This window comes from Salmo salar, chromosome 05, assembly GCF_965601325.2.
Source record: "Salmo salar chromosome 05, fSalSal1, whole genome shotgun sequence".
Classification (NCBI taxonomy): domain Eukaryota; kingdom Metazoa; phylum Chordata; class Actinopteri; order Salmoniformes; family Salmonidae; genus Salmo; species Salmo salar.
The window spans coordinates 75,465,894-75,492,395 of NC_138295.1; the positions used below are offsets into that span (position 1 = coordinate 75,465,894).

Here is a 26,502-nt window from a genome sequence, read left to right on the forward strand (position 1 = left end):
CTATACCTTTTGTTTTTTAGGTATCTGTGACCAACAGATGGACATCTGTATTCCCAGTGATGTGAAATCATTCATTATGGCCTAATGAATTTATTTCAATTGACTGATTCTTATATGAACTGTAACAGTAGAATCTTTGAAATTGTTGTGTTTATATTTTTGCTCAGTGGACATGTATGAAGACACGTCCACAGGGGCTCATCTACAGACACTGAGTCCAACATCACTAACAGGCTACTCCAGTGTCCATGAAAGTGGCTTCCTGCTTTCCTGAGGGAAACACTACTACAGCTGTAATGAGCCCAAATGATATCTAGGCCTGCAGTACACTGAAATCCTTCTGTATAAAACATAATTAAAAACTATGTGGAATGTGTGGAAAACAGGATTTTATTCAGTTGTGAGAAGAGCACAGTTTGGTCTGAATTCACAGACAGTCAAATACAACTGGGCATACAGACAAAACAGTAAAGAATTACAATGTCAGCAATAGGCAGACAAACAATTCAGAAAAAAGAGAGGGGGAGGAACAAGAGAGAAACGTGGACAGACTCGTTGGTGCAGGTGTCCCATCTTCTCTAATGACATAGTAAGGGAGGTTAACATAGTGTCCTTACAGCAGGCATCTTCTACACTCAGAGAGGAGACGGAGTTAGAGAGGTCTCTTCCAGCAGAACTCCCTCTGCACTCCGAGATAAGATGAAGAAATTGAGGGATGAGATGGAGGTATAGAGGGTGGTCTCTTATAGCAGTCTTCCTCTGCACTCTGTTGAGCCACAGCAGCACAGTAGCTCCTTCCCCTCCACACTGCCAACCTCGTAGTTATAGTCCCACGTTAACTCTGTCCCCGCCCGGATACGCCTGCACGCGCCACACACACACACACACACACACACACACACACACACACACACACACACACGTTAGTGGATGACTCAGTGGTCAACATTCACAAGTGCTCAGCACAAAACCACGTTTCAAATAATACATGTTTCTTTATCAGAGTAACAGGCTTCTACCAAGTCTATGTAACCATGTCTAATACAGAACACTCACTTGCTGGCGAAGAAGGCTACCCAGGGGAAACGCAGATCATGTGTGTCTACAAACACATTCTGGACAAACAGGTTAGCACTGCAGCTATGCTGTAAGGGGGAGAGATGAGAGGGAAGAGAGGAGAGAGAGCTTCATTCCCCTTTGTCAAAATGCATATTGTCTCCATTGCAAACTGAAATGCTGCGCGCTGATGAAACATGCCTTCTGTTTCTGTTTGATGCCAGCGTTCAAATCAACTGGGTACTCGGAAATCTCCGACTTCAGTGAGTTCAAGATAAATGGGAACTGGAGAAAAAACTAGCTCCAATTCGGAAAAATTGTTATGAATGGTCATCCAACTCGGGTCTGTTTCTAGAGCTCCGACTTTCCAACCTGAAGTTCACGGACGTCATGATTTGACCTTGTATTTTTACGAGTTCCCAGGTGTCTTGAAAGCAGCACAAGATGCTGCAGCAGCAGCTCTTCCGCTATCTGACAGATTTTCCACTAAAAGACTCTGTATCTGTATGCTGTACGCGTGTGATAAATAAGATGCATAACTAATATACTGTACATACGAGCCAATTACATTCCACTAAATTATGCAAAATGTCCCTATAAACCGATAAGCATGACCAGTCAACTGTATTTCCATCGATGAAAAGGCAAAAACTTCGCACTGGGATTTTTTCTATTGGCCGGCGGTAATTTTATTTAAAGGCTTTTTATGCATTTATTTTTTAATCAGACAAAAGCCAGCTATTACCGGCTAAAAGAAAGTGACACACACATATTACACTCACGTTGAGGTAGCGTCCCAGGTTGCCCTCCAGCTTGGCGTCGATGATGTAGCAGGACTCCTCGCCATCGAAGAACAGCCGTGTGTTTTTAGGTCCACTGTCTCCCCCGTCCCCACCCTTACCCTGTGCCCCTCCGTGCCCCCCCGGGCCTCCCCCTGGCCCTATCCCAGCCCCTCCAGTCTTCACCATCAGGCCATGGGAGTTCTTCAGAGCAATGCCTCGTGTGGACTTCACAGCCACCTGCCTCTTCACCGCACCTGAGACAGGAGGCAAGGAGATGGAGGAGAGGATGAAGGGGAGAAGAGAAAGGGTCAATTCAGGGAGAAGCACCACATGAACGGGTCTGGCAATACCTGATAAAGCACAGAGGTCTATGAACCCACAGCCCCAACTTCCCTCTCTCCTCACCTTGCATGTGTTTTCCCCTCCCCCCTGCCCCCTCAACCCCTACCTCTCCTCCTTCTCCCTCCAATTTCCTCCTAAACTGGTGCATGTTTTCCTCCGCCTTCCCTTCTCCCCGTGTGCATTTCCCTTCTGCCTTCCTCTTTTCCCCCATCCTCTCCTCTCCCTACCTCCCCCATCTTCACCCTGTGTGCGTTTCTCTCTCTCCTTGTTGTCATCAGATCCAGAGCTGATGGTCTGGACGTCATCACTGTCCGACAGCGTCATCACATCCTGTCTCTTCCCTCCCTCCGTCTTCACTGATTGTTGACTGCAGAGGGCGCAAAAACACACACTTACAGACTCACTCAACGTTATCGAATGTTATTCATATGGCACATTTTACCAAGTACATTGATATTGTGCAACACAGGCCTAAAAGGGCCAAGCCAGAGTTAAATAGGTTGAAATTCCATTTCATAATCATTCATTACGTACCTTTTCTGGTCTCCGGGCTCCTGGAACAGAGATAACAGGAGAAGGTGTATCAATATCCAACCAGAGCACCGGAACACAAATCACTCATTAATAAACATGAGAAGGAATCAATCATTACATGAGAGGGTGTCCAATCAGAACACCAGGAGATGAAAGCAAGAGATCGAGGCTGATCGAATTCTCCTAATATATGTAAGCGGATCTACACAAAATAGCTAAGATGGATATGGACTACTCTCCCCCCTCCCTCTCCCTCACCTTCTTCTCTATCTTCAGTCCCTCCATCTTAACGGTGGCCTGGGAGGTAGAGGGTTGGTTGGTGAGCCAGGACGCTACTTTACTCTTCCCACTCTCCTCTGGCATGGGGGGCGGCTTCCTGTCCTCCTTTCCCCCCACTGACACACCATCCTTACTGTCCTGGCTCCCTGGATGGGGGGGACAGATCAAATAAATAGCATTTTACATCACGCTGCTACATGTAAAAAGGTTCAATGAAGCTGTTTTTCTCAATATCAAATATATCTGGGTAACAATTAAGTATCTTACTGTGATTGTTTTCAATTAAAATAGTAAAAAATTGAATAAAAGTTTCTAGAAAATGGAAATTTCTCAAGCATGAACCTTGCTAGGACTGTCTGGGAGTATGTGTGTATTTATTAAGGATCCCCAGTTGATCCTGGCAAGTGGGAAACAGATAACTAGCTGTTATTAGAGAGATGTTTGGAACACTTTCTTATTAACTCATTTACCACCTGGTGATGTCATCAGGCAGGACAAAACTCCATCCCACCACAACAGGCTGACATTGCAGGCGGTCTTTTCAAATAGCTCTTACACCAACCTCAGTGTGGAAATATATATATCACATTTTTGACTGCACTGGGCCTTCAACACAACTTCCTACTGCAGTCCCAGCATTACAACTGAGGGTTCAGTTAAGTGCACACACACCTTCCTTAACGCCCTTGGCCTGGCGACGGGTGGTGTAGCTCCTCCACACAGAGCTGGAGCTGTAGTAGGGGTCCTTCACAAACGTGTCGTCTGAACTTTTGTCGTTGTTCGACTCTTCATCACTATCCCCATCCTTAGAGGAGTCGCCACCAGCACCCCGCGCTGAATGAGAGAAGGAAGTCGTAAAACGGCAAAGGGTGTCATTTCAGACTAGGTGAGTCCTAAATGGCACCATAATCCCGATATAGTGTACTACTTTGGCTCTGGTCAAAAGTAAAAGCCAGACTCTTTCTAGACTACTAAACTGTGACCCCTCACCTTTGCCAGCGGGGTTGGCAGCATTGGTTCTCTGGGGGGGTTTGGGAAGGCTCTTGTTCTGCAAAGCCAGGGAGGACGAGGGGGGGTTCTTCAGCCTGGACATGTCCACCCCGCTCCCGTCACTGTCTGAACAGTGGGCCTCACTCTCATACCCTTCCTTGAAGTTCTCCACACTCTCTATGTGGTCCAGGTTAGCAAAGTACTCATCACCCATCTCCAGACCCTCCTTGTCAGCAAAGTCATCTGTCAGAATCTTACCTGGGAGAGGAGAGAGGGAGGAGAGAGTGAGAGAGAGGAGAGGGAGACAGAATAGAGGGAGGAGAGAGAGAAGAGAGTGAGAGAGAAGAGAGGGAGGGAGAGAGAAGAGAGGGAGGGAGAGAGAAGAGGAGAGAGAGACAAAACCACACGAAAACAACACTAGACACCATGGAACACAAAGGTTTTACTATCTCATCCTGGAATATACAAGGTCTGAGGTCATCTGCCTTTGGTCTAAAGAACAGGAACCCAGACTACAAATAATGTGGAAATACAGACATTGTAATCGTCAAGAAAAATGGTATAGAGGAGACAAACCCGCTGGTTGCCCTCTAGGTTACTATCGCTGAGCTAATGCACTCTATTAAATCAGTCAAAAGAGGAACAATTTACACCTGGCCAGAAATGAATAAGGAAATTATCCCAACAGAGAAAAATGTCCTCATGTGTGCTACCTATATCCCCCCAATAGAATCCTCATACTTTAACGATGACAGCTTCTCCATCCTAGAGGGGGAGATCAACCATTCCCAGGCCCAGGGACATGTACTAGTCTGTGGTGACCTAAATGCCAGAACTGGACAGGAACCTGACACTCTCAGCACACAGGGGGACAAACACCTACCTGGAGGTGACAGTATATCCTCCCACAAATCACCCCCTAGACACAACTATGACAAATCAACCAACAAAATGGGTCCCAACTCCTGCAGCTCTGACGCATGCTGGGTCTGTACATAGTCAGTGGTAGGCTTCGAAGAGACTCCTATGGTAGATACACCTACAGCTCATCCCTTGGCAGTAGAAAAAACATCTGTAGAAAGAAGTCTCAAGCAGACAACCAAAGAAAATTCAAAGCAATGACAAACGGTTTGATGAAGAACGCAAAAACCTAAGAAAGAAATGGAGAAACCTATCCAACCAAAAACATAGAGACCTAGAAAACCTGAGTCTACGCCTTCACGTTGGTGAATCACTAAAACAATACAGAGAAAGGAACAGCACGTCAGAAATCAGATCAATGTAATTGAAGAATCCATAGCATCTAACCACTTCTGGGTAAACTGGAACACACTAAACAAACAACAACACGAAGAGTAATCTATCTAAAACAGAGATGAATGGATAAACCACTTCTGCAATCTTTTCGGCCCTATAACAAAGAACAAACAGCAAAAACACATACATGATCAATCACAAATCTTAGAATCAGCTTTTAAAGACTACCAGAACTCAATGGATTCTCCAATTACATTGAATGAACTACAGCACCAAATACAATCCCTCCAACCCAAAAAGGACTGTGGTGTTGATGGTATCCTCAATGAAATGATAAAATATACAGACAACAAATTCCAATTGGCAATACTTAAACTCTTTAACATCATCCTTAGCTCTGGCATCTTCCCCAATATTTGGAACCATGGACTCAGTACCTCAATCCACAAAAGTGGAGACAAATTTTACCCCAATAACTATTGTGGGATACGCGTCAACAGCAACCTTGTGAAAATCCTCGGCAATATCATTGACAGCAGACTCGTACATTTCTTCAATAAAAACAATGTACTGAGCAAACGTCAAATAGGCTTTTTACCACATTACTGTGCGACAGACCACATATTCACCCTGCACACCCCAACCAAAACTCATGCTTTGTTGATTTCAAAAAAGCTTTTGACTCAATTTGGCATGAAGGTCTGCTATACAAATTGATGGCAAGCAGTGTTGGGGGGAAGAAAAAAAACATTCATTATAAAATCCATGTACACAAACAAGTGTACAGTTAATATTGGCAAAAAATACACACACACATTTATTTCCACGGGGCTGTGGGGTGAGACAGGAATGCAGCTTGAGCCCCACCCTCTTCAACATATATATCAACGAATTGGCGAGGGCAGTCTGCAGCATCCGGCCTCACCCTACTACAATCTGACCTGGGCCCTGACAGTAAATCTCACTAATATAAAAATGCTGTTCCAAAAAAAGTCCAGATGCCAGGACCACAAAGACAAATTCCTCCTAGACACTGTAGCTCTAGCACACAAAAAAACAATACATACCTCGGCCTAAACATCAGCACCACAGGTAACTTCCACAAAGCTGTGAACGATCTGAGAGACAAGGCAAGAAGGACCTTCTATGCCATCAAAAGGAACATCAAATGTAACATACTAATTAGGACCTGTCTAAAAATACTTGAATCAGTTATAGAACCCATTGCTCTTTATGGTTGTGAGGTCTGGGGTCCGCTCACCTACCAAGAATTCACAAAATGGGACAAACACCAAATTGAGACTCATCCAAATAATGCATGCAGAAGCGAAATTATGCCGATACCCGCTAATGATCAAAATCCAGAAAAGAGCCATTAAATTCAACAACCAGCTAAAAGGAAGCGATTCCCAAACCTTCCATAACAAAGCCATCACCTTCAGGGAGATTAACTTAGACAAGAGTCCCCTAAGAAAGCTGGTTTTCGGGGCTCTGTTCACAAACCCCAAGGACAACAACACAATTAGACCCAACCAAATCACGAGAAAACAAAAAGATAATTACTTGACACATTAGAAATAATTAACAAAAAAACAGCAAACTAGAATGCTATTTGGTCCTAAACAGAGAGTACACAGTGGCAGAATACCTGACCACTGTGACTGACCAAAATGAAGGAAAGCTTTGACTATGAACAGAATCAGTGAGCATAGCCTTGCTATTGAGAGAGGGCACCATAGGCAGACCTGACTCTCAAGAGAAGACATGCTATGTGCACACTGAGCTGCACTTCCTAACCTCTTGCCAAATGTATGACCATAGAGAGACACATATTTCCCTCAGATTATACAGACCCACAAAGTATTTGAAAACAAATCAAATGTGGATAAACTCCCGTATCTATTAGGTGAAATACCACAGTGAGACACCACAGCAGAAAGATTTGTGACCTGCTGCCACAAGAAAAGGGCATCCAGTGAAAAACAAACATTGTAAATACAAGCCATATTTACATTATACAGTTATAACACTGTAGATAGCCATAATATGATATTTCAAATGTCTCTAATCCTCTGAAACTGTAATGTTTACTGTTAATTGTTGATTTTACTTTTGTTTATTATCTATTTCACTTGCTTTGGCAATGTAAACATGTTTCCCATGTCATTAAAGCCCTGAATTGAATTGTGAGGGGAGGAGAAAGAGAGAGAAAAGAAGTGAAGTAAAGGAAATAGGGCAAGACTTTCTACGTTAGTATTCATTCTGCATTCATCTGTAGGCATTTAAACAATTACATACACTGACAAGGAGCCATGTGCTGTTATGAATGCTTATGACAAGTCCACTTCCTACATGTAATGCAATGTGAATAGCGGTACATTCTGTTATCCATGTGTAACACTGTTCTGTCTCCTCCCCCACCACACCACCTAGTGACGTACCGGCGTAGATACAGACGAAGGATCCCTTGGCCACGTCGTCCAGACAGCGGATGCCCCAGCCTTTGTTCTGGGTCTTAAAGAGCTGCAGCCTCACCTGCAGACCGTGCTGCACCAGACGGTTAGTACACATCTGACTGCAGCACTTACAACGCTTATTACACTCATAAATCCTGAGAGAGGGAAGGACGGAGAGGGGGAGAGATTAGTAAGAGGGATGTCTGTGTTTGTGTCTGTGTGTGTTGTCTGTGTGTGTGTTGTCTGTGTGTGTGTTGTCTGTGTGTGTTGTCTGTGTTTGCTGTCTGTGTGTGTGTTGTCTGTGTGTGTTGTCTGTGTTTGCTGTCTGTGTGTGTGTTGTCTGTGTGCGTCTCTCACCCGGTGGGCAAACACTCCTCCAGTCTCTTTTGTGTGTATCCAGCCGTGTGGTTGATCTGTGCACCAGGGGTACAGGCGGTGGCCTGCAGGGTCAGCTGGTGACACGAACACTTGGACCTGCACAACACACACAATCCCCATGTCAACACTTTCAATTGACTAAATGAGTTAATCCCTGATTTAACAATTGGACAGGTGAAATCTATGTAGTGGAAGCCATGCAGAAGACAGAGCCCAGATGAGGGGGGTCACAGGAAGGTCAGAAGGTCAAGAGTCATAGTACTGACTTGTCCCTGCAGCCGTCGGTACAGTCACAGCCCACCAGGAAGTCTGGACTGGTGTTGATGAACACTCCGTCTTCAGGGATACGCTCCTTACCTGGGAACACATAGACATCCATCAGTCACTGACGTCTTCAGGAATTCTTCACCAGAGAATTAGAACTAATCCCACTCATCCCAATGTTCCAGTTCTATGACTTCATCTCAACTGAGTATCAAGTGACTCCCTATTCCAGGTAGCCTAGTGGTTAGAGTGTTGGGCAAGTAACCGAAAGGTTGCTAGATCGAATCCCTGAGCTGACAAGGTAAAACTCTGCCGTTCTGCCCCTGAGCAAGGCAGTTAACCCACTGTTCCCCGGGCACTGAAGACGTGGAATGTCCGATTAAAGCAGCCCCCCCACACCTCTCTGATTCAGAGGGGTTGGGTTAAATGCAGAAGACACATTTGAGTTGTACAACTGACTAGGAATCCCCCTTTCCTTACGTGTTGTGTAGCTAGTGCACCCCCATTGGCCCGTACTATACAGGAAGACCTAGTGCTCTGATGGGTAATCGTTTGATTGAGGCCTCTATAGTAACTCAAGGCCTATATACTGATTGAGAAATCCCTCTCCTCACTGTAGGCCACGTCGGGGGGCGGTGTGATGTCGATCTCGTTGACGCAGGACAGGGGAATGTCCTCGCGGCCGTTGGTGATGTCTCGAATGTAGTAGTAAGGCTTCTGGGGCTGGAAGCGCCGGTCGACCAGGACATAGGGGTCCAAGCAGAACATCTCCAGGAAGATGAAGTCACAGCGCGTCTGGAACAGGTAGCGCTGGATCTCCGCCATGCTGCGCAGACACAGCCCACAAGGAGACTTGTAGATCACATGGAACGACATCTAACGGGGGGGTTGGGGAGAGAGAGAGGGGGGGGTGAAAGATACTTAATACTAAAATCTGTCCCCCCTATAATAATCCAAATCCTGCTTCCTCAAAGATAAAATACTTCTCAAAACTATTTTTCTGTCTTTACCTTGCGGTTGACTCTCCGTCGCCCCGTCATGCGTCTGAACTCGTACAGTAGAGGGGTGAGCAGGGGGTTCCTGCCCCGGTGCATATCTGGTCTGGAGGGCCGGATACGGTTGAGACAAGCAGGCTGGCAGGTGTGAGGCAGGTAGAAGATGCGGTCTGTGGGGGCGCGGTACGAGGGCTCGTGGGGAATCCGGTCGTTACTGATGGTGTATGGGGTCACTGCAGGTGCGGTGGGAGGGGCTTGGGGAGGAGGGGGCAGAGACTGCTGCTGGTGTTGGATAGGCTGTAGGGACGTGAGAGTCTGGATGTTGCCAGTCTGAAGGACATACATTCTGGAGGGGGGTGCGAGAGTGAAGTAGAGTTACGAATAGATTCCTATAAAACTGCATATTTGTGAGTGTGGCTCTTTAGTAAGAGATTATGTTCAATAGCAGTAGGAGAAGGGAACTAATTAATGCAGATTTAATGATTATTTTATGATCATACATTTCCTGTCCTCTCTCTCACCTGGATGAGTTCCCGGGAGAACCAGTTGAAGGTTGGGGCTGCATGGCTTTAGGGGTGTGGCTATTACTGGCCAATCCAGTGCGAGAGCCTCCTGGCGTGGGAATGTATGGAGAAGTACTCTTCTTAGCCATCTGATACTTAGGACTGTTGGGGGGGGGGGGGGGCGGGATCAGGGGGAAAAGGGGGAAATGTAGCAGCGAGAGGGGAGAGAGAATGTCCATTTTCAAGGAATGTCACAAGATTTACACTGTGTGTGTGTGTGATACTCACTCTGTTCGTGCAGGCTGATTGAGCTGGGAGGGTGTAGGAGGGATGGAGGAGGGTGGGGAGAGGGGATGGGGGGATTTAGTGGGGGTCCCGCTGGGGGTTGTGGTGTTCCCCCCACTGTGATACTGGACCACGGGGCCCTTGGTCCTCAATGCTCCTACAGAGAGAGAGAGAAAGTGGTTACCGACATCACAATGAAGTAGAGATTAGAGTTATCCAATGAAGGACAAGTCAAGGTTCCGTCGTGTACAGTATAATATGTGGTCCCACTGGGTTATTAAAGATGGATTGATTGGTTAAGTGATTGGTTTGTTTGTTCATATATTCATTGATTGATTGACTAGAGTGAGTGTTACCCATGCTGGGGCGCGTCCTCTGCTGGCCAGCCATCTTCTTCTCCTGGGTGTTGGCACAGTTGGTCTTCAGGTTGAACATGGGCTCCAGCCTAGTTGAACCACGATAGATCCACTCACTACGCTTGTCATCCTGAAGGAGAAAAAACAAACCAGAAACTAAACTATCCCTGTTTATAACATATGCTGCGACCGTCACGTTAAATCAGACTATAAATAAAGTTTGCTGGTAATCAAATCCCAGTGATGATGTCATCATACCAGGAAGAGGATCTTGACGAGGCTGCCGTCCACCTCCTCCACTCTGCTCCTCCACCACGTCCCCTCCCACTCTGTCTTGATGACCTGGCCTGCCTTCAGCAGCACCATGGGCCTGTTGGGGTATGACGTTATATACTCCTCTATGAAGTCTTTACACGATGCATCCTCTATGTCCTCCCATGTACGCTTCACTGGGGGAGAAAATATGATGGGGAGAGGCAGAGGAGAGATGGTGAGAGAAGATGTGAAGAGGGTAAGCTGAGGTCACATCCCAAAACCAGATTGATAGGAGAAGAGAGAGCATTATGAAAGGAAAGAGAGGACATGAAGACAGAAAGGAGGGTTCTTACTTGGTCTGCAGACAGGGTAGAGCTCAGGCAGGGTCACGTAGGAGGCATAACCGTCGTCAAAGAAGATCAGGAACCTGAAACACACAGACAACGGTTGAAACAGCTTCACAACCCTTCACCAAACACACAGAGGATATCTGAAACAGCTTCACAACCCTTCACCAAACACACAGAGGATATCTGAAACAGCTTCACAACCCTTCACCAAACACACAGAGGATATCTGAAACAGCTTCACAACCCTTCACCAAACACACAGAGGATATCTGAAACAGCTTCACAACCCTTCACCAAACACACAGAGGATATCTGAAACAGCTTCACAACCCTTCACCAAACACACAGAGGATATCTGAAACAGCTTCACAACCCTTCACCAAACACACAGAGGATATCTGAAACAGCTTCACAACCCTTCACCAAACACACAGAGGATATCTGAAACAGCTTCACAACCCTACACCAAACACACAGAGGATATCTGAAACAGCTTCACAACCCTTCACCAAACACACAGAGGATATCTGAAACAGCTTCACAGCCCTTCACCAAACACACAGAGGATATCTGAAACAGCTTCACAACCCTTCACCAAACACACAGAGGATATCTGAAACAGCTTCACAACCCTTCACCAAACACACAGAGGATATCTGAAACAGCTTCACAACCCTTCACCAAACACACAGAGGATATCTGAAACAGCTTCACAACCCTTCACCAAACACACAGAGGATATTTGAAACAGCTTCACAACCCTTCACCAAACACACAGAGGATATCTGAAACAGCTTCACAACCCTTCACCAAACACACAGAGGATATCTGAAACAGCTTCACAACCCTTCACCAAACACACAGAGGATATTTGAAACAGCTTCACAACCCTTCACCAAACACACAGAGGATATCTGAAACAGCTTCACAACCCTTCACCAAACACACAGAGGATATTTGAAACAGCTTCACAACCCTTCACCAAACACACAGAGGATATCTGAAACAGCTTCACAACCCTTCACCAAACACACAGAGGATATCTGAAACAGCTTCACAGCCCTTCACCAAACACACAGAGGATATCTGAAACAGCTTCACAACCCTTCACCAAACACACAGAGGATATCTGAAACAGCTTCACAACCCTTCACCAAACACAGAGGATATCTGAAACAGCTTCACAGCCCTTCACCAAACACAGAGGATATCTGAAACAGCTTCACAACCCTTCACCAAACACACAGAGGATATCTGAAACAGCTTCACAACCCTTCACCAAACACACAGAGGATATCTGAAACAGCTTCACAGCCCTTCACCAAACACACAGAGGATATCTGAAACAGCTTCACAACCCTTCACCAAACACACAGAGGATATCTGAAACAGCTTCACAACCCTTCACCAAACACACAGACGATATCTGAAACAGCTTCACAACCCTTCACCAAACACAGAGGATATCTGAAACAGCTTCACAACCCTTCACCAAACACACAGAGGATATCTGAAACAGCTTCACAACCCTTCACCAAACACACAGAGGATATCTGAAACAGCTTCACAACCCTTCACCAAACACACAGAGGATATCTGAAACAGCTTCACAACCCTTCACCAAACACACAGAGGATATCTGAAACAGCTTCACAGCCCTTCACCAAACACAGAGGATATCTGAAACAGCTTCACAACCCTTCACCAAACACAGAGGATATCTGAAACAGCTTCACAACCCTTCACCAAACACACAGAGGATATCTGAAACAGCTTCACAACCCTTCACCAAACACACAGAGGATATCTGAAACAGCTTCACAACCCTTCACCAAACACACAGAGGATATCTGAAACAGCTTCACAACCCTTCACCAAACACACAGAGGATATCTGAAACAGCTTCACAACCCTTCACCAAACACACAGAGGATATCTGAAACAGCTTCACAACCCTTCACCAAACACACAGAGGATATCTGAAACAGCTTCACAGCCCTTCACCAAACACAGAGGATATCTGAAACAGCTTCACAACCCTTCACCAAACACACAGAGGATATCTGAAACAGCTTCACAGCCCTTCACCAAACACAGAGGATATCTGAAACAGCTTCACAACCCTTCACCAAACACACAGAGGATATCTGAAACACCTTCACAACCCTTCACCAAACACACAGAGGATATCTGAAACAGCTTCACAACCCTTCACCAAACACACAGAGGATATCTGAAACAGCTTCACAACCCTTCACCAAACACAGAGGATATCTGAAACATGCTCACACACACACAGCTTCTCACCTCATGCGGTTCTTGTTGTTGGGCATCTCTGCCACGATGCCAGCGTAGAGCCAGACCTGGTTGCCGTCCTTGTACTTGGCGACCACCCTGGCTCCCACGTATAGCCTCTCCAGAGTGGGGTGATAGTGAAACGCTATGTGGTTCCCAGACAGTAGACTCTTCCCCTTGTTCTCAAACTTCACCTTGTACTTACTGTAACCGTTACCTACAAACACACACATTCAATGTCAAACTTCACCTTGTACTTACTGTAACCGTTACCTACAAACACACACATTCAATGTCAAACTTCACCTTGTGCTTACTGTAACCATTACCTACAAACACACACATTCAATGTCAAACTTCACCTTGTACTTACTGTAACCATTACCTACAAACACACACATTCAATGTCAAACTTCACCTTGTACTTACTGTAACCATTACCTACAAACACACACATTCAATGTCAAACTTCACCATGTACTTACTGTAACCGTTACCTACAAACACACACATTCAATGTCAAACTTCACCTTGTACTTACTGTAACCATTACCTACAAACACACACATTCAATGTCAAACTTCACCATGTGCATCAGTGTGTGTGTCTGTGTGTGGAGAGGTGTGTGTGTGTGTGCGTGTGTGTGTGTGGAGAGGTGTGTGTGTGTGTGTGTGTGTGTGTGTGTGTGGAGAGGTGTGTGTGTGTGTGTCTCACCGACAGGGTTGATGGCGATGAGCATTCCGCTGTGCCAGGTCTTGGTGCGCTTCTTTCCCAGAAGACTCATCTCCAGTCTGATTTCATCATCTTTCAGGGAGGGGTTAGGCTGGGTGGGTGTGTTCCTGGGCGTGGCCTGGGACACAAACACCGCTGGCATGGGCACTGGGCCCCCTACACAAAATACAAAACGCACGTGAACGTTTGTGCAGTATGTACACACACAAAGACACTGCCATCATGGGCAACACTGAAGAGAGAACGCCACCTAGTAACCCGGAGGTATACATCAATCACAGACATATAGAATTGCACATTGGTGCCATTACCTGGCTGTTGTATAGCAGGCCCAGAAGAAGAGTTCTTGTTGACTGTCTGGGCCAGCTTCAACACCTGCTGGGAGGAACGCTGGAGAGCTGCCGACGCCTCCTTAAACTACCACACACACAAACAATTAACACATACATATGGATATTGTTCAAACACAATTAACACATACATATGGATATTGTTCAAACACAATTAACACATACATATGGATATTGTTCAAACACAATTAACACATACATATGGATATTGTTCAAACACAATTAACACATACATATGGATATTGTTCAAACACAATTAACACATACATATGGATATTGTTCAAACACAATTAACACATACATATGGATATTGTTCAAACACAATTAACACATACATATGGATATTGTTCAAACACAATTAACACATACATACGGATATTGTTCAAACTTCTTTCTGAATTTTAACTACAACCAGGTGTTTGTTTGTTTGTTTGTTTGTGTTGTTTGTTTGTATGTGGAAGAGAGAGAGCCAGGGCGGGAGAGAGAGAGAGAGAGACGGAGGGAGCAGGAGAGAGAGAGACAGCGAAGGGAGAGAGAGAGAGACAGCAAAGGGAGAGAGAGAGAGACAGCAAAGGGAGAGAGAGAGAGACAGCAAAGGGAGAGAGAGAGAGACAGCAAAGGGAGAGAGAGAGAGACAGCAAAGGGAGAGAGAGAGAGACAGCAAAGGGAGAGAGAGAGAGACAGCAAAGGGAGAGAGAGAGAGACAGCAAAGGGAGAGAGAGAGAGACAGCAAAGGGAGAGAGAGAGAGACAGCAAAGGGAGAGAGAGAGAGACAGCAAAGGGAGAGAGAGAGAGAGACAGCAAAGGGAGAGAGAGAGAGACAGCAAAGGGAGAGAGAGAGAGACAGCAAAGGGAGAGAGAGAGAGACAGCAAAGGGAGAGAGAGAGAGACAGCAAAGGGAGAGAGAGAGAGACAGCAAAGGGAGAGAGAGAGACAGCGAAGGGAGGGAGAGAGAGAGACAGCGAAGGGAGGGAGAGAGAGAGAGACAGCGAAGGGAGGGAGAGAGAGAGACAGCGAAGGGAGGGAGAGAGAGAGACAGCGAAGGGAGGGAGAGAGAGAGACAGCGAAGGGAGGGAGAGAGAGAGACAGCGAAGGGAGGGAGAGAGAGAGACAGCGAAGGGAGGGAGAGAGAGAGACAGCGAAGGGAGGGAGAGAGAGAGACAGCGAAGGGAGGGAGAGAGAGAGACAGCGAAGGGAGGGAGAGAGAGAGACAGCGAAGGGAGGGAGAGAGAGAGACAGCGAAGGGAGGGAGAGAGAGAGACAGCGAAGGGAGAGAGAGAGACAGTGAAGGGAGAGCGAAGGGAGGGAGAGAGAGAGACAGCGAAGGGAGGGAGAGAGAGAGACAGCGAAGGGAGAGAGAGAGAGAGACAGCGAAGGGAGAGAGAGAGAGAGACAGCGAAGGGAGAGAGAGAGACAGCGAAGGGAGAGAGAGAGACAGCGAAGGGAGAGAGAGAGACAGCGAAGGGAGAGAGAGAGACAGCGAAGGGAGAGAGAGAGACAGCGAAGGGAGAGAGAGAGACAGCGAAGGGAGAGAGAGAGACAGCGAAGGGAGAGAGAGAGACAGCGAAGGGAGAGAGAGAGACAGCGAAGGGAGAGAGAGAGACAGCGAAGGGAGAGAGAGAGACAGCGAAGGGAGGGAGAGAGACAAGCTTCAACACTGGCTGGGAGGAACACTGGAAAGCTGCAGATAACAGGGTCAATTAATACACATTCAATTAACACGAGTGTGTGTGTGTGACTAATTATTTGTTCTCACCATTGCATCCTGAATAGGTATCCCAGGTTTCTTGGGTGGAACCACTGAGAGGAAAGAGGTCAGAAAAGAGAGAAAAGAAACCAGGTTAGACATTCACTCCTGTGTCTTCAAATCAAATCAAAGTTTATTTGTCACATGCGCCGAATACACCAGGTGTAGACCTTACAGTGAAATGCTTACTTACAGGCTCTAACCAATAGTGCGAAAAAAAGGTGTGTGTGTGTGTGTGTGTGTGTGTGTGTGTGTGTGTGTGTATGTGTGTGTGTGTGTGTGTGTGTGTGTGTGTGTGTGTGTGTGTGTGTGTGTGTGTGTGTGTGTGTGTGTATAGGTAAGTAAAGAAATAAAACAACAGTAAAAGTACTGTCTTATCCTGGAGCTGCCCCTCTGGACAGGTTCTCTTTGGTAAACATATTGTTTAGCTCACTGGGAGTAAGTGTCAGTACGTACGTAAGCCCACAGCGATGACATCATCATCGTCATCATCATCGTCAATTTCTATGACATCAGAGGACTGAACCCCTCCCACTCCCCCCTCATCCTCTGAAGAGCTCTCCTTGTAGACCAGACCCATTTTACTGTAGGTGGACTTCACCAGAGCCTCACACTCCACTATGGACCTGAAACACACACACAATGGAGAGAATCACACAGACGTTAACACACACACCATTCCTATTTTACAGTAAGCCGGGCCTCACATTCTTCTATAGACCTGACCACAACACACACACACACACACACACACACACACACACACACAACACACACACACACACACACACACACACACACACACACACACACACACACACACACACACACACACACACACACACACACACACACACACACACACACACACACACACCCTAAAGTCTTCCACTCTACTATGGACCTGAGAAAGAAAGAAACAAAACATCATCCCCACACACACACTCACTGGTTGGCATTGTTGAAGAGTTTGTCCACCACCTCCTCTTCCTTCTCTTTCTGCTCCACCCATTCTTTGAGCTCAGCCAGCTGGGCCTTCCTCTGGCGGACTGCCTCGCTCCTCTCCACCTCCTCCTCAATCCACTTACTCAGCTCCTCCAGAGACACACCCAGCTCCTCCTCCAGACCAGAGTCCCAGCCCTCCACCTCCATCCTGGGGGGAGACAGGAGTGAGAGAAATGGAACGGGGCCAGGCAGAGAGAACGATGGAGAGACCGGGGTTGAGACATACAGGGAGGGAGAGTAAGAAAGCAACGGGAGTAGCGTAGAAGGGGAGGAGGCAGAGAGAGGAAACGGTGTGAAGATGAGGCAAAGAAAGCGAGAGAGATTTTATAGACTTTGTTAAGATTACATTATTACTGATCAAGCTAGTGTTAGCTAACTAGCTAGCTAGCCAACTACACGGTATTCTGAACCTTGTTTTAGTTTCAGGGCCGATTAAACACGTTGGAACTAAAACTCACCTGTACAATCTGTTTAAAATATCACCCTAGGTAGTTTATATTGTAACAAAGGTCATGCATTGGAAGTGTTTTCAATTTCATGTGATCGTCGCATTGTTTTGAAATGAGGGACCATTGTGCAGGGACATCGACAGTGCTCGTGGTAGTTGTAGTCTTGAAGATTCTAAAAGAAACGTATTTAACTAATCTTAGAAGATCCAAATAAACATTTGAAACTCGTTATTTGGAAAGAAAGCCATTGCAATCAAAAACCTTTTACACCATTTGTATACCATACTAACATAGGGGGGGGGGGGGGGAAGACACTTAGTGAACAATTTAAACTACAACTACCAAACGTCACATCGGCAAAAGGTTAGCACACAGCGGTGCGCGGAGAAGACACGTTTAGCGGTCAGAAATATTGTACTCTAGTAGCTTTAAATAAAATTCCTGGGGGAATGCAATTTTTAAAGTAAGTGATTTTGTGCACATAATCACAGTGGATCTTCATTTATCGGACAAGTTGAGTTTATTCAAGCAATCTTGCCAACTCTGAAAGTTACCTCGCTAGCAAGCTAACGTTACTGTGCTGGGGAAGCAGACTAGCTAGCTATGCTAACAAGCAGTTCAGTCTTTTGTAGTTGCCTTCTCTAAATCTATATCTGCTCCCCGTATAATGCATCTGCAACTAAACACTGTTTATGAATCGAGACAATTTTTATTGTAAGTTAATGAACTCACCCATCATTATTGTCCATTTATCCAGTCATTCAGCTAGAAAACTACAGACCACTCATTATACCCCGCATACAACTTCTTCTTCCTGTGGCTTTCCGGCAGACTAGACGCTGTGTTGCGAATTGCTGCCCTTAGCAGGTCGGAATGCGGATTGCACATTTTGATCAAAAAAGGGGAATGGGATAAAATGTATTTTGCACCATCAAACCCTACTATACACTATTCCCAAAAACCATCAGCCCATCCCACTACTTTGGCCCTAAACGATCCTACAGCAGGCTGTCAGTCTGGTCAGATGGAACCCTTCTCTCAAAACTTCCTGTAGATCTTCTACACTAAAATCTCTGACACGCAAATATTTCTCTGCTGCTCCAACTACTATCTATCTTTTGTGATTTTAAATATAAATATATATATTTCACCATTATTTAACCAGGTAAGCTAGTTGAGATCAAGTTCTTATTTACAACTGCGACCTGGCCAAGATAAAGCAAAGCAGTGCGACACAAACAACAACACAGAGTTACACATGGAATAAACAAACATACAGTCAATAATACAATAGAAAAAAAGAAAGTATATATACAGTGTGTGCAAATTGTGTGAGGAGGTAACGCAATAAATAGGCCATAGTAGCGAAGTAATTACAATTTAGCAGATTAACACTGGAGTGATAGATGAGCAGATGATGATGTGCAAGTAGTGATACAGGTGTGCAAAAGAGCAGAAAAGTAAATAAAAATAATATGGGGATGAGGTAGGTAGATTGGGTGGTCTATTTACCAATGGGCTGCGTACAGCTGCAGCGATCAGTTAGCTGCTCAGATAACTGATGTTTAAAGTTAGTGAGGGAAATATAAGTCTCCAGCTTCAGCGATTTTTGCAATTCGTTCCAGTCACTGGCAGCAGAGAACTGGAAGGAAAGGCGGCCAAAGAGGTGTTGGGTTTTCCACTCTATCAGTGCAGTTGATCACCACCATATTACGCAATAAATCCAACCTTTCTAAAACTCATCTTCTCTTGCTCTCTCTCTTCAGGCCTACTCACTGGTGGCCTCCCAGTCGACTCACTCGCTATTGGGCTATCCTCTACTCTCTTCACTGCCTCAGCATGGGAAACTTTCTGACCCACTTGAACTCTGGCAATCTCAACCTGGCTCCCTTTCACAGGGCACTTCGGATCCACAGCTGCATGGGAATCCCCACAATTGACAGACAGTGGTTTCTCTATGCCAACTGTACACTCCCTCTGACTACCCTCCTGCACATTTTTCACATCGTGGGATCTCCCTTCTGCACACTGCTGCAATGTGTCCGAATCTTTGGCACTTAAAGCACCAAAGTGGGTTCGAAACAGGCCCTCGCAGAATATCAAATATAACCTAACCAGACCTTATGAGGTAGAAACTCTGTGTCAAAGCTCAACAAAACTGACAGGGTATTGTCAGTCTCTCCATTACCACCAGGTCTACGTCTCACCAAACAGCGGGCGTCACAAACACTAGGAATATTCCTGTTCATTTGATCCACCTCTACACTCAACACTACCCCACTGATCACCCCTTTTAGCGGTACCCTGCTCCGTAGAACAAAGCACACCACAGGTTGAGCCCCGGGCCGCGTGACTCGAAGCGCCCGCTCTGTCGCTGCAGGTAATCCTGGACTGGCTCAACCTCAGAGTGCTCACCACTGCTGTCTGACTCCATTTAGAGATCATCAAGATTCTCAAGAGTGCATGAAGATCTAGAAGTAATATTACTTGGTTTGTAATCAGGAGACATAGGTATGTACACCTCGAACGAAGGTGTATACCCAGGAAACAAATCTCTGATCTTAACAGCGCAATTCTTACGCTATCGCATCATCATACCTCCCGAAAAGAAATAAACTGGACCACTTTCCCTCCACCAATGCTCTGCTTACAGTCAGACTGGAATACATGTTGGCTCCTTCTTCAATGGTTGTGTTCTTCCCATTACCTCATCCCTTACTCTTAACTCTCACTAATTATTGGCAATTAAGGTGCATTATGTTTATTCAAAATGACATGAAATCATTGACCATCCTCTGACCAGCTCCCTATACTCAAGCCATGAATTGACCCTTTCCATCTTCAGAAGTTGCAGCTTTCAAAGACTTGGCCTCTATTGCTTGACCTGTCATGATATTATATTATATTGCTAATTAGTTTTTTGCTCTTCAAGTGCTTTGAGACTCTATGGAAAGCGCTATAGAAATGTAATCAATTATTATTATTATAACCTAGACTGCATATTGTAAAAACATCACAAATGAAACAGACATTTAACTATGCTTTTTATTGTCATGTCATTTTCTCTCATGGCATAGCCTGTTTGTTTTAATGGAAAGCAGATGTGAATATGACAGTGGCTGATTAGGAATACAAAAACTAAAATGGTGGTCATTCCTACGTTTATCTGACTCTGGTCCATGACATGCTGACAACTGTAGACTTTCCCAAAAGCACATTGCCTAAACAAACTGTACTGTAACAATTTGAAATCCTCATGGTCCCATTTGCTCCTGTTTTCCAGGTTATCATGGTGTGTGATGTTCATCTCCAGATCTGTGGACTGATGAATTCTCCAAACGTTTAAGTCCCACTCCCTTCATGTGCTTTCTGCTCCTCTTGATTCCCACAAGTTTAACTACGAAACCAAACTTCCCACCTTCAGCACACTAGCCACAGTCGGGCTAGGGTTCTTCCACAATGCTCACATTATTTCCTGCCCAGTATGGAGTGAGGTCACTCCTCAGTTTGTTCCTCCGTATTCTGGTATGCGGCGACAGAGATGGCGCTGTAGGGGTTCAGGACCATCTGGGCACAGCGCACTATGGTGAACAGCAGGAAGGAACAGAGTAGGAAGACAAAGAAGAGGGCAAAGCCCAGGTCCACGTCCACCTCCATCCTGGCCACCGGCAGGAGAGGAGGGTCCATGACTTATCGTATCCAAATGAGACTGATGCAGACTGACAAAGGTAAAAAAAAATATAGGTAGAAAACTTTTTTTTAAAGTGTCCTTTGCTGCTTGGTGTTGGACAACACTGCAATCCAAACTCTCTCTCTCTCTCTCTCGTCCGTCCTTGCTTTTGTGTCTATCTACTTGTTCTAACAACCTAGAATCGTAGCTTGTTCTAATGAAGGGTCTTCATGCTGTCTATGCTTCTCTAGAAGACGTCTCTTTAGTCTTCTCTCTATCTACGTCGTGTTAGGATCTGTTTTCCTGTTCAGTTTAAGTTAAGTTGTGTGAATCTCCTCTCGCTTCAATGCCTTTCCCTCTGGACCATACTGCTCAGGGTCCAGCCCCCTCTCTCTCTCGTTCTCTCTCTGCACTCTCTCTCTCTGCTCTCTCTCTCCTCTCCCCCCTCTCTCTCTATTTCTCTCTCTCTCTCTGCTCTCTCTCTCTCTGTTCTCTCTCTCCTCTCCCCTCTCTCTGCTCTCTCTCTCTCTCTCTCTCTCTGTTCTCTCTCTGCTCTCTGTCTCCTCTCCCCTCTCTCTCTCTCTCTCTCTCTCTCTCTCCTCTCCTCTCTCTCTCTCTCTCTCTCTCTTATTTGCATAGGGTTGATGTACTCTCCACTTGTGTGTGTCTCTCTAGTGGCATCAGAGTACACGAGGCAATCTGCATCTTTTTGGTCAGGATCAGTTTCCACCACCGTCTCAACTGAATTGCCACCAAGGCATCATATCCTTTTTCAATTCCTCTACCTTTATTTTGTCCTGATCAGCTTTTCTTTCATTTTGATTGTTTTGTTGTCAAACTAAGTCTAAATTCTATATTCTATGGCCTCTCTCTCTCTCTCTCTCTCTCTCTCTCTCTCTCTCTCTCTCTCTCTCTCTCTCTGCTAGGAGTCCTACTCAATGGCCCCTACTTTATCCCCCAATGTCCCTACCACCCAACCCAATCCACTCTACTGTAGGCCAGCTATTCTATGGGCTTCAGCATGCAGAGGACACGTGTACTCACACCTGTGTCAGGCAATGGTATATCTATAGGAAGGTGAATGTGCATTACAGTGTTTAAACACCTCAGCAAAACACTAACACACAACACAGCTACAATGTCTCCTCTCCTTACTGTATATACGTATACATCCCTATGGACGAACCCATAGGCGCAGAGGTCTAATGTACAGTCATGGGTTTGTTTAACCACAGATTGACAGTTGTTTGCTTTGTTTCTCCCTTCCACCCAAGTCTACGTTTCCAAGTCTACGTTTCCTCCACAGGGTAGGCATCATTCCACGTGCTGTACCCCTAGTCCTGCCTCCTGCCCCTCCTGCTGGTTGTTGTTGCCTCCTGGGGAGGTCCAGAGCCCTGCCTGTTGCCTGGACTGAGTCCTGCTGGTTGTTCTAATCTCAGTTATGGCCTGATCGTCACCAAACCCCTCTTTAACTATTCATGGGACACAGGTGCCAAGTGTGACTGAGTACGTCCATCTGTTTGTCCATCCCCAGGGGGGTTGGGAGTGGCGTCCAGGAGAGGTGAAGAGAGGGACGGAGAGAGAGAGAGAAAATGAAGGAGTAGGGGAATAATTCTCATGTCATATTCATGTTCAGACCACTAATGATGTCACACAGACTGGATGTCACACAGAAGAGCGTAAGATGTAAGGAACATCCAGGTACAATCCCACCAGAGTGATACTACTGACCAACCTGAGAAGGAAGGAGTAATCCTATCTGCCCTACTCCAACTCCTCCAGCATTCCATCCGATTTCACCCCCAGGCTGTGAACGAGAGAGGAGGAGGAGAGGAGGAGGGGACGAGGGGAGAGGTAACTGATCCTTGGCCATAGATCTCTGTGTTTCTCTGACCACTGATAAAGTAGGAAGGGATGGAAATGGATACAACCCAATCAAGGCAGAGTTGGATTTTGTTTCTTTTCCAATTAAGTAACACAGACCACATGTAAAGAAGTGAATCAATGGATGATAGATGGATTGATATCACTTAATGAAGTTGCAGCAAGTTCAGAGCCTCTGCTGCATAATCGGTTAAAGTATATTATAATGGCACATCTTTGTTTATATGTGTGTACATAGGGAAGTAGAAACTAGGGCATCTTGGGTCTATCAGCTCTTTTCCTCTACCTAGTCTTCATCATGTTTTAGTTTGAACCTTTATTTAACTAGGCAAGTCAGTTAAGAACAAATTCTTATTTACAACAACAGCCTACCAGGGAACAGTGAGTTAACTGCCTTGTTTTGGGGCCAAACATCAGATTTTTACTTTGTTAGGTTGGGGATTTGATCCAGCAACCTTTTGGTTACTAGCCCAACGCTCTAGCCACTAGGCTACCTGCCACCCCAGGATGTGTTGTGTACTACACCACTTGTCCTACAGCACTGTTTAGTGTGCATCATGTGTTCTACACCACTTGTCCTACAGCAGTGTCTAGTGTGCATCATGTGTTCTACACCACTTGTCCTACAGCAGTGTCTAGTGTTCATCATGTGTACTACACTACTTGTCCTACAGCAGTGTCTAGCGTTCATCATGTGTACTACACTACTTGTCCTACAGCAGTGTCTAGTATTCATCATGTGTACTACACCACTTGTCCTACAGCAGTGTCTAGTGTTCATCATGTGTACTACCATACTTGTCCTACAGCGGTGTCTAGTGTTCATCATGTGTACTACAACACTTGTCCTACAGCAGTGTCTAGTGTTCATCATGTGTACTACACTACTTGTCCTACAGCGGTGTCTAGTGTTCATCATGTGTTCTACACCACTTGTCCTACAGCGGTGTCTAGTGTTCATCATGTGTACTACACCACTTGTCCTACAGCAGTGTCTAGTGTTCATCATGTGTACTACACCACTTGTCCTACAGCAGTGTCTAGTGTTCATCATGTGTTCTACTACCACTTGTCCTACAGCGGTGTCTAGTGTTCATCATGTGTACTACCTCACTTGTCCTACAGCAGTGTCTAGTGTTCATCATGTGTACTACACCACTTGTCCTACAGCAGTGTCTAGTGTTCATCATGTGTACTACACCACTTGTCCTACAGCAGTGTCTAGTGTTCATCATGTGTTCTACCCCACTTGTCCTACAGCGGTGTCTAGTGTTCATCATGTGTACTACACCACTTGTCCTACAGCAGTGTCTAGTGTTCATCATGTGTTCTACAACACTTGTCCTACAGTAGTGTCTAGTGTTCATCATGTGTACTACACCACTTGTCCTACAGTAGTGTCTAGTGTTCATCATGTGTACTACCCCACTTGTCCTACAGCGGTGTCTAGTGTTCATCATGTGTTCTACACCACTTGTCCTACAGCAGTGTCTAGTGTTCATCATGTGTACTACACCACTTGTCCTACAGCAGTGTCTAGTGTTCATCATGTGTTCTACACCACTTGTCCTACAACAGTGTCTAGTGTTCATCATGTGTACTACACCACTTGTTCTACAGCAGTGTCTAGTGTTCATCATGTGTTCTACACTACCTGTCCTACAGCGGTGTCTAGTGATCATCATCTGTACTACACCACTTGTCCTACAGCAGTGTCTAGTGTGCATCATGTGTTCTACACCACTTGTCCTACAGCAGTGTCTAGTGTGCATCATGTGTTCTACACCACTTGTCCTACAGCAGTGTCTAGTGTTCATCATGTGTACTACACCACTTGTCCTACAGCAGCATCTAGTGTTCATCATGTGTACTACACCACTTGTCCTACAGCAGCATCTAGTGTTCATCATGTGTACTACACCACTTGTCCTACAGCAGCATCTAGTGTTCATCATGTGTACTACACCACTTGTCCTACAGCAGCATCTAGTGTTCATCATGTGTACTACACCAGTGTGAACATCACACTGACCGAAGCAACATCGTCATTCAACTCCTTTATTTTGATGCTTAATGTATTTACAGCTGAATTCAGACAAGCAACACACACTTATACACACACACCACAAGATACACAACCCAGACACCAACAATCCTCCCCTTGCACCCTCACACACTCATCAACAACACACACACACACACACACACACACACACACACACACACACACGCCTTCCACTGGCAAGGAATGTGCAGGGCTGATTTCAGAATCACATGGTTTGGACTATACAGTCTTCAATTCCAAATTGTGTGACATGTTTCTACTATTCCTTCCTCTCTTTTGGAGGTGTGTCTCGCATGGCAGTTGCAAGTGATGATGTCATCCTGAACGCAGTCCAGCTGTACCCATGAGGCCCTGAAGTTAGGACAGGAAGGGCAGAACGTGGATGGAAAAGAGTACCATGCATACAGGTAGACCATAACAGACCATGCATTCACCCAAAAGGCCATGCAGACAGACACATGGACCAGAGCAGAGGAGGCTTGTGGGAGGAGCTACAGGCTCATTGTAACGGCTAGAATGGAATAAATGGAACGTAGTCAAACGTGTGGTTTCCATATGTTTGATGTGTTTGATACCGTTCTATTATTCCATTACAGCCATTATAATGAGCCTGTCCTCCCATAGCTCCTCCGACCAGCCTCCTCTGGACCAGAGCCATAGAGGCACTCATCCATGCCCTTTGACAGGGAGGGTGGAGTGTGGTTGGGGGGGGGTCGTTTATGGAGGTCTCTGATTGGTCTCAGACTGAGGAGGGGACAGGATCTTCTTTTTTTCCTGGTTCAGAGGTCGTGTTGAGGGCCACGTCCTGTTTCAGCTCCTTCCCTGGCTCCTTAGTCCTACATGTCAGAGGGCACAGGAAGTCTGACTCATCAATGGAACTACATGGCATAAAAGCTCATTGATCCTGCTGTATGTCATACTCTCCCTGTTTTCACTGTATTTTGTAGCAGTTTACTCAACCATCCAGCAGAGTGATACACTAAATGACAACAATGGATAAAGGTATTGTGAAGACAGACAGACAGACAGACAGACAGACAGACAGACAGACAGACAGACAGACAGACAGACAGACAGACAGACAGACAGACAGACAGACAGACAGACAGACAGACAGACAGACGTCCATTCCACGTTGACGTGGAAACAACATTGATTCAACCAGTGTGTGCCCAGTGGGAAGTTACAGCATTAAAAAGCTATTGAGAGGGTGAAAATGTGCT

At 45.7% G+C, this 26,502-nt stretch overlaps 2 protein-coding genes and 1 long non-coding RNA gene across 8 annotated transcripts in view; all 3 read right to left on the bottom strand.

Annotated features, from left to right (window-relative positions):
- Window positions 1-372: 372 nt before the first annotated feature.
- LOC106574986 (histone-lysine N-methyltransferase SETDB1-B) lies at window positions 373-18,506 on the bottom strand. 3 transcript variants are annotated; one of them, XR_006769977.2, is made up of 25 exons: window positions 18,393-18,506; window positions 17,156-17,359; window positions 16,663-16,832; window positions 16,216-16,259; window positions 14,421-14,526; window positions 14,092-14,265; window positions 13,390-13,594; window positions 11,086-11,159; window positions 10,736-10,926; window positions 10,478-10,607; window positions 10,125-10,278; window positions 9,855-9,998; window positions 9,349-9,679; window positions 8,953-9,214; window positions 8,341-8,431; window positions 8,054-8,170; window positions 7,682-7,851; window positions 3,984-4,241; window positions 3,666-3,827; window positions 2,973-3,139; window positions 2,715-2,734; window positions 2,423-2,547; window positions 1,839-2,092; window positions 1,057-1,145; window positions 373-861 (listed from the first exon to the last, which is right to left on the bottom strand). It is a non-coding gene; the product is annotated as a histone-lysine N-methyltransferase SETDB1-B (long non-coding RNA). The 3 variants fall into 3 exon arrangements; XR_006769976.2 differs by having other exon boundaries at window positions 2,408-2,547; XR_006769978.2 differs by lacking the exon at window positions 18,393-18,506 and adding an exon at window positions 17,670-17,805 and having other exon boundaries at window positions 2,408-2,547.
- Window positions 18,507-20,647: 2,141 nt separating this feature from the next.
- LOC123743166 (cortexin domain containing 2) lies at window positions 20,648-21,692 on the bottom strand. The gene has a single exon (XM_045718858.2). The coding sequence runs from the start codon at window positions 21,345-21,347 to the stop codon at window positions 21,156-21,158; it is 192 nt and encodes a 63-aa protein (XP_045574814.1). The 5' UTR covers window positions 21,348-21,692; the 3' UTR covers window positions 20,648-21,155.
- Window positions 21,693-25,258: 3,566 nt separating this feature from the next.
- Window positions 25,259-26,502, bottom strand: part of LOC106575022 (carbonic anhydrase 14) — a 36,240-nt gene continuing 34,996 nt past the window's right edge. For all 4 annotated transcript variants that reach the window (XM_045718860.2, XM_045718862.2, XM_045718859.2 and 1 more), the window contains one exon: window positions 25,259-26,115. In XM_045718860.2, coding sequence (XP_045574816.1) covers window positions 26,019-26,115 — 97 coding nt within the window. In that variant the 3' untranslated portion in view covers window positions 25,259-26,018. The remainder of the gene's footprint in view (window positions 26,116-26,502) is intronic.